We start from the raw sequence: 15,797 nt of genomic DNA on the forward strand, positions 1-15,797 counted from the left end.
TTAGTTTTTATTCAATTATAATTTTGATATTCGTTGAAGACGGAGGCGTAAAACTGGGGTAAGGGTTTACCGTCTATATGTGTATTTTTTTTGTAATTAAACAGTTATGTTTTCATAGAAATAAACTCAACAACAACATAAAGGTGTTTTAATTTCTGTTTAACGCAAACCACCTGCTATTCTAGCCGTAGCCAGTAACATCTTTTTTTTATTTTGCAGTTTGTTGTTGTTGTATGTTGCAGTTTTTTGTATTTTCATACAAAGAACTGAGTTTGTTGCCGTGGTAATTGTTGGTGGACACAAAATAAGCAACCTTTTGGAAAAAGTAACAGCATACTCCACCACGCCGGAAACCTCGTCTACAAGGTAATAAAAATGAAGATGCTATAGTAGATGATCATCCTGATCAGACTCCGCCCGAGTCAATGCCAATTTGTGTCACCAACAAAACAACCAAAAAAACTACCTATAACCTCACGTGGTGTGCAGCCAGCACCAATTTTCTCCATGGAATTAAATGGAAAGCCAGCCACTACAGTAAGTGGCCATCAATAGCAAACTATTGCACTACAGATATCAGTGCCGATGTCGACTGCAAGTCCTGCCAGTCCATCAGAGATGCAAAGATCAAATCACTGCTTATTCATCCTGACAACGTCGACGACATAATTAAGCAACTCTGTTTTAGATTTGGTAAACCGGAACAGCTCATATATACTCAGTTATGCCAAACCAGTGAAGTTAGTGCCATTTTCAAACTAACTTAGTGAAGTTAGTGCCATTCTCAATAAAAGTTAAAAATTTAGCTGTTTTCCTGCAATCCGTGAATGCACAAAATCACATTGCAAACCCCATACTTCTTGAGTAGTTGGTGTCGAAGCTTCCCATAAGTAAGAAATTGGAATGGGCCAGGGTTGCCACAGCGACATTGCCGAAAAAATAAGGATCAGAGGAAAGAGGCACCATTAATGTTCAATGGTTCGGAAATTGACCTTCCAGAGAGCCTGTGACATCCTTCAACATAAAAGTGAGTGGATCTGGTAAAAAGGGCTTGCGACCTTCCGATGCAGTCTTTGAGTCAAGATGAAATTTTACCGGGCCATTGTAGTGCCAAAGCTGTTGATTGGATTGGGCTACGCGCATCTAGGGTTGCCATCGAATTGAAAACCAATAATGAATTTGGACCATTTGAATTGGGATGTGTTCTTTTCATGTCACTCTTTATCTTCTATCCAGAAATCATCTCTATGTATTTCCGTGGAAAAAAATGACGAGTTACATCAAATGGTACTTGATTATTTTAATGTGGAAGGCATGGGTGTTAGATAAGTTCCTTTAGTCGAAAGCGATGATGATGTTAGAGCCAAGAGAATTTTTCAAGAAACCACTCAAAGAATTGGAGGGCTGTTGTGGAAGCAAGATGAGATTCGGCTCCCAGATAGTTACCCGATTACACTTAGTCATCTGGAGGGAATTAAAAGGAAGATGAAACGAGATTCCAATTTCTCTGCAACCTACAGGGAGATCATAGATAAATAGGTAAGGAAAGTCATTCCGAAGTAGAATTTCTAGTGAGAGAAAATGATATTTCCGCACTTCGTGGTAGTCAACCTCCACAAACCTGAAAAGTTAAGACTCGTTTTTGATGCAGCCAAGGTAAACAATATTTCGCTGAGTTCTCTTCCGCTAAAATCACCTCAAAATATAAATCCTTTGTTGACTATACCTTATAATTTCCGTCGAGTCAAAATAGCAGTTGGTGCCGATATATGGGAAATGTTTCACCAAGTTAAAATTCAACAGAGTGATAGAGTTTCCCAACGATTCCTATGGAGGAATGGAAATCAGAAAAAGCCACCAGGTGTTTACGAGATGCAGGTCTTGATCTTCGGGGCAGCCTGTTCACCATGCTCTGCCATTTTTGTCATGAAAGCAAATGCCGAAGAACATTTCCATTATAATCCAAGAGCGATTGAAGTCATTTGCGAAAACCATTGCTTTGATGATTTTGTAGATAGAAGCTGTAGATGAAGCTTTCAATATTTCTAAACAAGTATAAGAAATTCACAAAAACGGCGGGTTTGAATTGAGGAACTTCATATCAAACTCGAAGGATATCTCCCAGATGGTAGTTTGAAAGCAATGCCAATAAATAACGGAGCAGAGATGGTCTTAGGATTATATTGGGAGTGAGGACGCCTTTGCTGCAGTGACATTTTTGAGGTACAGTTCGAATGAGTTCACTGATACCAGCTTCATCACTTCTAAAATTAAATGTGCACCTCTGACAAAAGTTACGATTCCGCGTCTGGAGCTACAAGCTGCAGTTTTGGGAACTAGATAATTGCAGACAAATGTGTCTTCTCATATTTTGACCCAGAAAAGATTGTTTTGTGGAGTGATTCCACAACAGTGTTACGATAGATAGCCAGCAGCCACAGCAATATAAACAGTACGTCACCCATCGAATTTCTAAAATATTGTCATCACCAAAAATTGAGAGTTTTAGATGGGTTTCAACAAGTGAAAATGTAGCCGATGAAGGCACCAGGGCATTCAACCATATCGACTTTTCCATGTCCCACTTTCTTGAGAATGAATGGACATCACCGGCCTACTAGAGTAATTGACACCACCTGTGCTAATGATATTGAGGAAAATCATCCTAAAATATCATTATTGATTGTTGATAATGATTTTATTGATTCTAACCGGTTTTCGTCATTTACGAGAATAATAAGGTCGGCTTGTTGGATTATTAGTTTTGTGAAGAGATGCCGAAATATTTTTGACGATTTAAATTACGGCGAAAATATATTATGCCGCTTAGTACAGAGAGATAGATTTTCTGCCGAGTTAAATTGCAGTGAAAAAAACTAACAGTAGTTTGATTAGTTTATCTCCTTATGTTGATGATGGTCTTTTAAAAGTATGTGCAAGGTAGATCTACTAGGTAATCGCATCAACCCAGCTGACGGCACCATTAAAGGTCAAAACAAATTGTTGTAATAAAGATTCGCCCTAAATGAATGCAACAACAAATTTGTTTATGTTGTCTTCCCTAAAAGTACCTTTTTATAATATTTCAAATAATTTAAGAGCAAGTTTAGTGTGAAACCAGTAAAAAAATTAAAAGAAAATGAAGGAAGGAGGTTAGAATGGAATGCAGCTTTAAGAATTAAGTTAGCCTTAACATCAAAGATTCCCAAAGCACATCACGGGAAGTTGTGCAAGAATTCGACCCTTGCCATTTGCAGTTCCGGAAAACTTTCGGTTTAAACCAGTAAAATATAGTCATTATAAGTTTCTTGGTATAAAAAAAATTAATACTTATTTTACTCTTATTTGTTTTACAATAAAAACTTTTATTGCGACGTTCGTTTACGACGAGAGGCACACAAAATAAAATGTAAACAAACGCTTCGTTTCTGATTGGTTGAAGCAAATTTGCCGCAACGATGGCGAATCTATGTTTTTCGCCTTAGATGCGAATTTTGACATTTGAGGGTACCACAAAATTTGCTTTATTGTAGCAATTCGCCGATGCGGTTACCTGTTAGATCTACCTTGAGTATGTGGAAGAATAGATGCAGCCAGCTACAACATGAAAGGGCAATAATATTGCCTAAAAATCATCAGTTTACGAAACTTTTAGTTATGCATCACCATAGCCAGAAGATGAACCAAAATCCCGAGGCTACGGTGTGTGAATTTCGAAAAAAGTTTTGGATACCACAAGTACGTTTTTTGAAGAAAGTAGTTGCCGAGTGTTTTTATGCCGATCTAAAAAATGTTTGCCACGATTGCCCATCATGGGGCAGCTGCAATTAGACCGCTTTGAGCCTAATATTCCGCCGTTCAAATACACAGGACTGGATTATTTTAGACCAATTACTGTAACAATTGGAAGTAAAATCTTAGAAAAGGTGGATAGCATTGCTCATAACTTCTCAACGGATTCGTGTATCATTGCCATAAGGGATTTCATTGATCGTAGAGGTGTTTCAACCAGAATTCGTTCCGATAACCGGCGAAATTTTATTGGGGCCACCGAAGCTTTTGATGCTAATTGAATCCAGAGTGAGTTATCCAAGAGAGGAATTAAATGGATTTTTAATTATCCCGCTAATCCTTCGGATAGTGACGCTTAGGAATGAATGGTTCAGTGTGTGAAAAAAGTTTTGCGGTATACACTGAAAGAAATCTCACCTCGAGAACATGTACTACAGTCTCTTTTGATCGAAGCTGAGAATATAGTGAATTCCCGCCCACCAACTCACTTCCCAAAAAGTTCTGATGAGGAATAACCACTTACTCCAAGCCATTTTTTTAATTGGCTCGGGAAATGTTGCACCTACCACGCCAGTTAATGAACCAGACGGAAGCTTTTTTCCCTGAAAAAACAATGGAGAGTTCTGAGGTGTCTTCGAGATAGATTTTGGAAGTGGTGGATTGCAGAATACCTAACCACTCTCACCAGGAAAGTTAAGGGGTTGAATATTTGTGTTAATCGTTGCTGAGCGCAAATAGCTCATTTTAATTTTGATATTCGTTGAAGAAGAAGGCGCAAAACTGCGGTAAATGTTTGCCATTTATATTTGTATTTTTTGTAATTAATCGGTTGTTTTTTCATAGAAATAAACGCAACAACAACATAAAGGTGTTTTATTGTCTGTTTAACGCAATCCTCCTGCTCTTCTAGCCGCAGCCAGAAACAGTACCATTACAAAACTATTCTTAATCTGCACTCCCAATTTCAGAGTTCTAACCTATTTCGTTTGTTCAACACAAAGTATTATTTTTTTACTTTTTCGATTTTACGTACCTCTTGTTCGAAGGTATTTGTTGAAGGTGCTTTGTTGGTATGGATAGACACCCTGTAATCATTTGGAAGAGAGTCACTCACTCCCCCTTTAAGATGCCACTTCTGCGACGCTTCTAATCCTAATAAATGTGATAGTTTACAATAACGAAACTTCTGTTGTCTACTTTCTATTATTAAGGTGTCACAAATTAGTGGCACCAAGGAAGGTAAACGAAGGTGGCGCGTATGCCGACATTATTTCGTGAATTCGATCGGATAAAACATCGATAGTTTACATAATTTACGAAATTATCAAAAATAAAACTTTGTTATATCTGAGGAATATAAAACACTGTGGCGCAGTTGTAAGTTTGTCATCAAGACATCACAAAATTAAAAACGAAAAATGTGAGAGATCATTCCAGCTAATTAGTATAAGTTCTATGCAAGCGCACATTGGCAAAAGTATCAATAACAATAAAAAAAAATGAAGTATCTTCTGCGATTATTAGAAGTTATGCTGTAAATGCAAGTTAGTCACGCGGGCCTATTTACCCACGAAATTTGGTATTTAAGACAATCCTCGAAGTATAAAATTGTCTATAGACTTTCTCGTTTTGGTAAGGTCTCCATATAACGGCCTCACCCAATTTATAGTTTTATTAAAAGCTTAACAGCATTATCCAAACGGTCTTACTGGTATTTGTAGTTTTATGTGGAACACGTTTGAACTCGGATACTTTTATATAAAATTATTTTTAATTTTATATATTTAGCCAATAGTGGAGGGTATTAAAAGATCGGTCCAGCTGGACTTAATGTTTTTTTCTACTTTTTTTCATTTTTAATAACTGTTCAGGAAGTAACTTCTGCGGTTTTTATTTAGTTTTTTCACTTTCAATAACTGTCGAGGAACAAACTTCTGCGATTATTAGAAGTAACGCTGTATACGCTAGTTAGTCAAGCGACACCATATATTTTTTTTAAATTTAGTATTTAATAGGATTTGTTAGAGTACAATCCTCGAAGCATAAAACTATCTGTAGACTTCCCCGTTTTGGTATGGCATCCACCAGTCGGTTCGGTCCAGCCGAACTTATTGTTTTGTTTACTTGTTTTATCAAAAAATATTCAACACGGGTCCTCAAAAAAGGTTTCCTTCAATTTTTCGGCATTTTGACTTAATCTCTTAAAAAATATTAATATACAACCCCCGATGCAACAGTATTTTCAAATTTTTAATTGTTTCTCATTTTACGAAGCCAATTGTTAAAAAAGTGTTGCACAGACTTTTTTCTTGAAAACAACTTTTTTCTTCAAAAAAATTATTCGTCTGTAAAAACCAAACAATGTGATATTACTAATAAAATATTGAAGCAAAGAAAAAAAAAAAAACAAAACAAACAAGTAAAAAAGCTGTAAGTCGGCCGAGCCGAACTTTAAATACCCTCCACCATTTGGAACAAATTTGGCAATTCTCAAAAACAATAAAATCCGTTAAAAATTCTGTTAATATCTAATAAATACCGAATGTAGCTGTTACATTAAGGTCTACACGACAACATGGAAAACTTGAAAAAAAAAATCGGTGCATAATGTAACTAAAATCATCAAAATACCGAATAGGGAGGTACCTTTATATGGGGTCTATACGAAGACGTGGACCTGCACAGACAATTTGCTGTCTTTGGCTGTAGTATCCATTACGAACTTTACCAAATTTGAAACCATTCCTGTGTATAATGGTGCAAAAATCATCAAAATACCGAATATTGGGAGGTACCGTTATATGAGGGCTATACGAAGACGTGAACCTGCACAAAAAAATTTCGGTAAGAGGCTGTAGTATCCATTACGAACTTCAAATACCAAATTTGAAGCAATTCCGGTGAATAATGTCGCTAAAATCATTAAAACACCGAATATCGGTAGGTACCGTTATATGGGGGCTATACGAAGAGGTGGACCTGCACAGATAATTTTCTGTGATAGGCTGTAGTATTCACTTCAAATATCAAATTCAAAACAATTCGGATTAATATTGTCGCAAAACTCATCAAAATACCCAATATCGGGAGGTACCGTTATATGGAGGCTATACCAAAACGTGGACCTACATGGCCCATTTTCAATACCAAAAGTCCTGCAGAGTATATATTTGAGTAATATTTTATCAATCTACTTCAATTCGTTCGGAAGCTAGAGTGATTTCCACAGACGGACGGACATCGCTATATCGACATAGAATTTTATGGTGATCAAGAATATATGTACTTTGTTGGGTCTAAAATGTATATTTCGAGGTGTTACAAACGGAATGACACCATACTATGGTGGAGGGTATAAAAATAACACTCAAGAAAAGAATTATGTAATTATTAAAAAATATGTGAAATATGTATTGTGGAATGCCGTTAAATCAATTAATAATTAATTAATATTTTAGGACAGGCACAGGAATTTGCACTAAAAACAATTATCATAGATTTTATGGAGAACCATCATGACCTAGCTAGGGCTATGTCAAAGGTGATTGTGTGGTTGCCGAAACAAGTTCGTAACAACTTACCGAAAAAAAACCCTAGGGACCACCCACCCATAAGATTGCAATGAGTGGAAAAAAACATGGTTAGACTGGACAGTATACATTAAAACAAGTAAAAAAACATTAAGCTCGGCCAGGCCAAACTTTTAATACCCTCCACCTTAGGGTAAAAGAAACATTAGAAGAAATGTGGCAAAAACCATTAAAATGCCGAATATCGGGAGGTACCGTTATATGGGCACTATACCAACGCATGGACCTATAATTACAATGTTTCGCCACACGAACTAGGACCCATTATGACCCACAAATACCAATTTTTAGACAAATCAGTGAAAAAATGTGGCAAAAACCATCAAAATACCGAATATCGGGAGGTACCGTTATATGGGGGCTATATCAAATCATGGACCCATGCATTGCAATGTTTCGCCACCGAAGCTGGAACCCATTATGACCAACAAATACAAATTTTCAGACAAATCCGTGAAAAAATGTGGCAAAAATCATCAAATTACCGAATATCGGGAGGTACCTTTATATGCGGGCTATACCACAACGTGGACCTATACATGCAATGTTTTGCCACACGCTCAGGGACCCATTATGACCTACAAATACCAATTTTCAGACAAATCCGTGAAAAAATGTGGCATAAATCATCAAAATAATATCGGGAGGTACCGTTATATGGGGAATATACCAGAACGTGGACCGATATATTTCATTTTCAATACCAACCATCCTAGACATAATTCAAATAGCTCTGCTAAATTTTGGCGCTCTACGTCAAATAATGTGGGCTGTATCGTGATTTCAACAGACAGGCAGACGGACAGACAGACAGACGGACAGACAGACAGACGGACAGACAGACAGACGGACATTGTTAAATCGACTTAGAATTTTATGCTGATTATGAATATATATACTTTATGTGGTCTAAGACGAATATTTAAGGATGTTACAAACGGAATGACAAAGTTAATATACCCTCCTTTCCAAGGTGGAGGGTATAAAAATGGTGTCACAATAAAAAGGAAAATGCAAAACTGATGGTGTTTTTTTTGCACAAAAAACTCTTTCAAACAGAATATGTACACTTCTACAATATTTTTAAATCATGTGTTCTGCTTTGATTCATCGTTTATTCATTCTTTCATTCCCCTAATGTTACCATAGTGAATATAAAATGTTGCCATATTTACACTGAATTTATAGTTTACCCAATCGTACGAAATCTGAAGAAGCTAAGACAAAAACGAACGATTTTTAATTGCGGAATTCAAACCATTTCGATACGATTTTGTGACATGCTACATGACATTCGGTCTATCCAGGTATTTGTGAACATAAATCTTTATATTATTGCTATAGGTCCCATATATATGTTTTTGATATAATTTGAAATACCAGAAACAGAAAATATTGATTCAGCCTGTTAAAAAAACCGAGTTTTATAACTGTTAATACATAATACGCCTTCTTTTTAATGTGGACAGTCGATTGATTTTGAGCGGAAATGCGGGGTGATAAAATGTTCTCGTTAATATCATATACAGTTGATAAAGAAGTAGATTTTAAATCCATGAAATTGAACCACGAAAATAAGCTTTTGAGATAGCATTGCAATAAATCTGACTGTTTATAGGACTTGTGATTCAGAAATATCTTTACATCATCTGCATACATCAGGAACTTTAAATAGTTTATTGTAGTAGGCAAATCGTTCACAAGCAAGAGAAAAAGTATCGGTCTAAGATGACTTCCTTGTGGAACCCCCGATAATATTGTAAAAAAGTAGAATGAAAATCCTTAAATAATGCTATACGTGTTCTAGTGAATAGGATGTAACCCACGACAAAAAATATTACTGACGCCCATATAGTTTAGTTTATGTAATTAAATTGGGCGATGGAACGTTTTACTGAAATCTGATTTGTGAAAGGACGAAAACCATGTTAATGAGGACATAAAACGGGCTCGACTTTATGTGAAAATAATTCAGTTATAAATTTTCAAATGGCTTCCGATTTGCCCTTAATTTTGCAACACATCTTTAATTTGATGCATCATATAAACTACGGATTTATGTGATAGAACTAAAACAGAGTTGTACACAGAGTGAGATGACAAAATGCAACCAGCTTCGGACTGCTGTCATTTCTAAGCCACTCGTCCGACAACTGTCAAAATTATTCAAGTGACAGCTTGTTATATTGTTTACAAGCGTACAAAAGCATTTTGGGGAGAATTTTCCAGAAAAATTGAAATATTCGTGTAACGAATTCAAGCGTGATAATGTGATTTCATTATATTTCGCTGGAAAACCACAAGTGGCTATCGTTAGAGCACTCCACCATTTAAATATGAATAAATCTTTTGTGGCTCGTACCATAGCTCGTTACCGTGATACTGGTAGCGTAGCCCGACATCAGGGAAATGGAGGGAAGAAAACAGCAACATAAGCAGAAATGGTTCGAAAAGTAAAAAAAGCGACTTGATCGAAACCTGCTCGCACTGGCCGAAAAATGGCTCTTGAGCTGAACATATCTCAATATTCCATTCGGCAAATATTTAAAAATGAGCTCGGGGTAAAACCATTAAAATTCCAAAAAGTGCAGGAACCGCAAAATAAAGAAAATAGACCCAAAAGAGCTAAAGAGTTGCTTCGCTTGGTCGAAATTGGTAAACTCCCGAATCTGGTTTTCTCCGATGAGAAAACATTCGTTGTATTAAAGCCTTGGGCACGCAATCATTTTGGTCGCAGACCTTGGACATTCCAACAGGACTCAGTACCATCGCACTCAGTACGCGCCACCCAGCGCACAATGGCCACCAAAACTCTTCAGATACCAATCCGTTGGACTATTGTGTCTAGAGTATTTTAAAAGGAAGGTTGGCACTAAAAAATTCCAAAGTGTTGATCACCTCGAGCAAGCGCTTTGCCGGGAATGGACCAAAATACCGCAGAGCTACTTTCGGGCAGCGTGTGACGGTTTCATTGGCCGTTTGGAGGCCATAATTCGAGCCAAAGTTGACAAATTCGAACAAATCTCAACTTATTTTAAAATTTGAGGCTATTTCCGACATTATTTGCTTTCAATCAATAAAATTTAAAAAAAAAAATGTAAAAAGTTTGGCATTTGACTTTGTTGCTTTTTTATCTCACCCTGTATATGTCTCTTACTCAAATGGCGAGGTATTCTTCGAGGGAATATGAAGAGGTTCATGGTCCTTATTTCTTTGGGGTCATACCAATATTGAACATACCAACAGCAGGTCACCAATGAAAAAGTCATTTAAAGCTTTAGACAGTACATCAAAGTCTTCAGCGTGGAACAATTGATTAAAGAGCCAATGATCACCCCAGGAAGTGCAAGACAGCAAGAGAGTTCCAGCATGCGTAGCATATTTTTGGGATCTGCCAAAACTTTATTATGATCAATTATAATTGTTCATCAATGCATGGCAACTAATAAGCGGCAACTAATAAATTGGGTGCGAAATAGTCTTTCACTTCGAACATTTGCTGCAGTCATAGCACAACGAGCGTCTCTTTGCCGATATTCACTTATGTTGTTTCGCCAAAAATCACACAATCGATCTCCAGGTCCATCTGTTATTATTTTAGCTTTCCCAAATTGAATGTTGGAAAATTTTCTTAGAATCATTTTTGAGGGCCATGGTCTGATATTTTAAGTTTCAAAGTGTTTTTCGCTAAAATGATTCAACAATGGTGGCACTTGTTCCAATTTCCTTCTTATTTTCAACGTTTAAAGATATCTTCTTGAAAGACATGTTATAAATCACTTTTTTACTTCAATTTTAAAAATTTTACATTTATGCAACGATTTTTTTAAAAAAATTTCAAAAATGTAAAATGAATGACCCCTAACAAATGCAAATTCATCAGCATTAGGTAGTCAATTGAAAACACACCTTAACCGTACACCTTCAAGTTAATGTAGACGGGTAGCTACAAAAAAGAAGACGTAGAACTATTCAGCTATTATCGGAAAAATTATTATTGGAAAGAAAAACAATCAGATGGACATTTCCTATGATTTGCTTGCAAAAAAATTAGTCTAATGAAAATATTTAATTCATCGTGAGAGTATTTTATATTTTTAAAATACTAACGTTAAAAAATGCGCTGAAAAAGCTTTCATGACTTGTGACCAATGTCATTACAAAGAATTGGTGATAAATATCATGAAGATCTGGTGATAAATGACGTGACATCATGAGTCAAAAGAGTAAAAACAGTCGGCGATATTACAGCAAATCACTGCATTATGATTCAACTCATGATTAATCATCGAACATTTTGTGATTATAGAATTACCTTACGGCACTAAACAGCAACAGACTAGGAATGGTTATTAGAAGACTGAAGGAGGGTGGAAAAATATGAATATTTTGATCAGTAATGTCGGTCATCTTGTATGAGTTTGATGGGTATTTATAGACGTCATGTGTACACGTGTGTATGTCTTACCATATCCGGATCGTTCCAATGTCCTGGGCCAGCAAATTGTGCAATATGATCCTGGTTATCTCCATAATAATCGATTATACTCTCTACAGATGCCCACGAATCTTGAACATCATCAAAATTTCTCCACATATTACAATGTTCCATTACCTTGCTAAAGTTGGGCTGAATACCAGCGTATATTTGATAAACGGGCCAACTACATGAAAAAACCATTGGTCTCCCTGTATTATTCAATACTGTCTGAAAATCGCTATATCCTTTGTCCATATCTTCTGGAAATGCGTAACATCCATCGAGCTTAACATAATCAACGCCCCATTCCGCAAACTGATTGGCGTCTGATATTTGGTGTCCTATTATACCTGGATACCCGGCGCATGTGTAATTTCCAAAATCTTCATATATGCCAAATTTAAGACCCCTGGAATGAACCTAAAAGTAATAAAAAGTTTCAATTAAAATAAAATTTTAAATTTGCTCTAATTATATAGAGTGCAGTGCTGTAAATGGAAATATATCTACATTATTCAATAAGGGAAGGCAAAAGTCGGATATCTAACAGATGATATGTCCATCACAATAGTAATTTTTTATACCCACCACCTAGAAAAGGAGGGCATATTGGGTATATAATCATAATCAGCATAACATCCTAAGTCGATTTAACGATGTGCGTCAAAAAATTGGTATTTGTAGATCATAATGGGTTCTAGCACCGGTGGCTAAAAATTCTGTGTATAGGTCCACGTTTTTGTATAGCCCCATGTCTAAAAATTGGTATTTGTAGGTCATGATGGGTTCTAGCTCCTGTGGCGGAACATAGTGTGCATAGGTCTACGTTTTCGTATAGCCTTCACATACCGGTACTTCCCGATATTCGGTATTTTTATTATTTTTGCCACGTTTTTCCATGATTTTGTCTAAAAATTGGTATTCATAGTTTATAATAGGTTCTAGCTCCGGCGGCAGAACATTGGAAATTTAGGTCCACGTTTTCGTATAGGGCACATATAATGATACCCACTGATATTCGGTATTTTTATAATCCTAGTCATATTTAATCCTAGTCAAATTTGAAACAACTTTCAAATAGAGGTTCCCGTTTTGGTATTTTTTTTTTTTTTTTTTTGAAAAGTGTAACAGCATTATCCAATCGTTTTTACTTGTTTGTAGTTTAAAATGGAACAGATACTTTTATATAAAAATTTCAGATACTTTTACTCAAAACTAAAAAAAAACTAATTAAAATCTGAGAAATTTCGGTCAGAATTCAAAAAACATTACATTATATAAAATTCATATGTCAATTCATATCAAAAGCTATAAAAAAAGCAGCTAAGTTCGACCTGGCCGAACTTTTAATACCCCACACCATTTGGAAGGAACTTGAAAATTTTCAAAAAGAGAACTGAGCCGAAAAATATGGCCTAAATGAAAGCCGTTATATAAGATCTGTATGAAGACGTGGACGTGCAAAAATAATTTTCCTCAATAGACTGTCATTCCGATTGTGGACTCCTAATACGAAATTTGAAACAATTCCGGTGAATAAAGTCGGTAATATCATAAAAATACCGAATAAAGGGAGGAACCGTTATGTGTGGGCAAAGACGTGGACCTGGATAAACAATTTTCTGCCATAGGTTGTAGTACCCATTGTGAACTTCAAGTACGAAATTTAAAACAATTTCGGTGAATAATGTCGCTTATATCCTATACGAAAACGTGGACCGATATGACCCATTTACGACCTTAAACTGCCTACAAACGTATGATAAATTTATATCGTCATTATAACAGACACGCAGACAGCGGGAAATCGCTAAATTGATTTAAACTTTTAAGCTGATCCAGAATATGAACACTTTGAAGTGTCTAATATAAGTATTTCCAGAAATTCTAAACGCTAATATACCCTCAATAAAATGGTGAAGGGTATAAAAACAATATCCTTCTCGAAAAAGGCCATTCCGAACTGCATATTCTGCAAACCCCTCCTCTCTGTTGTGGTAAGCGTAGTGTTGTTGCAAAATAGTCAGACTCAATGCTTTTTTTATAAAAATATTTCTCAACTAATAAACAATCGATGTTTTTATAAAAACAATAATGGGATTAAGCCTGACTATTTAATTTATTATAATAACAAATTTTCCCTTTATGATGTCGAAAAAAAAAATTGAAGAAAATAATAGAATCTTGCGTGTTCTGGAACAGAGCACTCTCCTCAACACATAAGCCAACATAAGTTTACAAAGTTCTTTAAACCGCTTATTATCCACGCATTTCGTAAAGATGTCTGCCAACTGATCACATGTTCCGATAGGTACTATATTGATAATTCCTTTATCCGTATGATGCTTGATATCAGTTTCGACATTTGATGCCATGAAAATACCTGCCCTGTCTATATCTATAAAAGCGAAATGTTTGTACGTTTGATTGTTTGTTTGTAATTTATGGACACAAAAACTGCTAAACTTATTTTCCTGAAAATTACCATATATACTACAGCATCGCCTGAAAATTTTTTGAAATTAAACATGGAACTAGAGATATAGCGTCAGTATCGGAGGTACCTCCAGAAGATTTAGTTTTGGAATGCACATATCTATTGGTTTGAAATCAGTCCAATAAATTTGTAAAATTATATTGAAATCGGTTCAGCCGATCTCACACATTTGATTGTACGAGTATGTTTGCCTAATTCCAATGAAATTTGGAACAAGTGAAGGAATTTGGTACAAAAATAAGTTTGCTAAATTATATTGAAATCGGTTCAGATTTGGATATAGCTCCCATATATACTTTCGACAGATTTAGTTAATTTGATGCACCAAACACAATTCGATTCCAATTATTCCGATTCCGTATACAGTTTCGGTCGATTTCAAATATTTGATGCACAAAACACGATAAGTATGTCGTACTTTCTACTTGAAGAGGATTCGGAACATCTAAAAACTTACTTAAAACACTTACTGACATTCGATCAACTTCATCACTAGCTACATCTGGAAATCCTATTATGGGAGGCTCATCATTTTTCATAATTCAATTTAGATTTTATAGTTCTTATATCTTAAAACACTTTTGGCTCCTTGCGAATGATGTTCTGATTTTTGTTGGAAATGTCCCAGGTAGCCCACATGATAGCATATGTCTAGCCTTACGCAAAGCTACGTCTATGCATCATACCTCCGATCTCTATAAGGCTTATAGCATAGGTTTTTAACTTTTTTAGCATGTAGCTTCAAATTTTATACATTGACGTTTAAAGGGGTTACAATTCTGCATAGAAATTTTGTCCAATACTAGCTTCTTGCTATAGCATTATTTTTGATGAAGTCTTTTCAATCTTCACTCCCAAAAAGTATTTCAACTCCCCAAAATCTTACTATTTAAATTTGCCTAACTTTTGTTTTAAATTTTTTAATGAATATTATATTACTGTTAGCAATAAGCAGATAGTCTACATAAAGTATGATATAGACTACATCATCACTTCATAAGTTTGGTGAATAAACAATTGTCATGACCTGATCTGTTAAATCCCAAAGCGATGAGATGCATATTAAGGGTCTCGTTTTAACACTTTGGCACTTGCTTTATCCCATAAGTAGATTTTAAAAGACGACATGCGATTCCCCTGCTTGCGAAAACGCCATTAGGAATGTGTATAAAAATGTCCTCTTTCAGCTCGCCATCAAGGATGCAGTTTTTAAATTCATTATATTGCATAGCAACAAATTTTATAAGCTGCAATGGCTAACACAAAGGGCGCAGTTGAAAATTTAGCAACGGGTGCACAAACTTCCTTATATTCCTCTCCTTTTCTTTGCTGAAAACCTTCTACAACAATCAATGCCACTGATTTCAGTTCTCCGTTTGTTGCTTAATGTTCATCAGATCTATTAATGTTCATCAGATCTATTAATGTTCATCAGATC

At 35.7% G+C, this 15,797-nt stretch overlaps 1 protein-coding gene across 3 annotated transcripts in view; it reads right to left on the reverse strand.

Annotated features, from left to right (window-relative positions):
* Positions 1 to 15,797, reverse strand: part of LOC101901723 (alpha-N-acetylgalactosaminidase) — a 488,470-nt gene that overhangs the window by 157,538 nt on the left and 315,135 nt on the right. For all 3 annotated transcript variants that reach the window (XR_009343395.1, XM_059128175.1, XM_059128176.1), the window contains exon 4: positions 11,851 to 12,282. Coding sequence is in view for 2 of the 3 variants with exons in the window: in XM_059128175.1 (XP_058984158.1) it covers positions 11,851 to 12,282 (432 nt within the window). In the remaining variant the exon portion in view is untranslated. The remainder of the gene's footprint in view (positions 1 to 11,850; positions 12,283 to 15,797) is intronic.

This window comes from Musca domestica, unplaced genomic scaffold (assembly GCF_030504385.1).
Source record: "Musca domestica strain aabys unplaced genomic scaffold, Musca_domestica.polishedcontigs.V.1.1 5, whole genome shotgun sequence".
Taxonomy (NCBI): Eukaryota; Metazoa; Arthropoda; class Insecta; order Diptera; family Muscidae; genus Musca; species Musca domestica.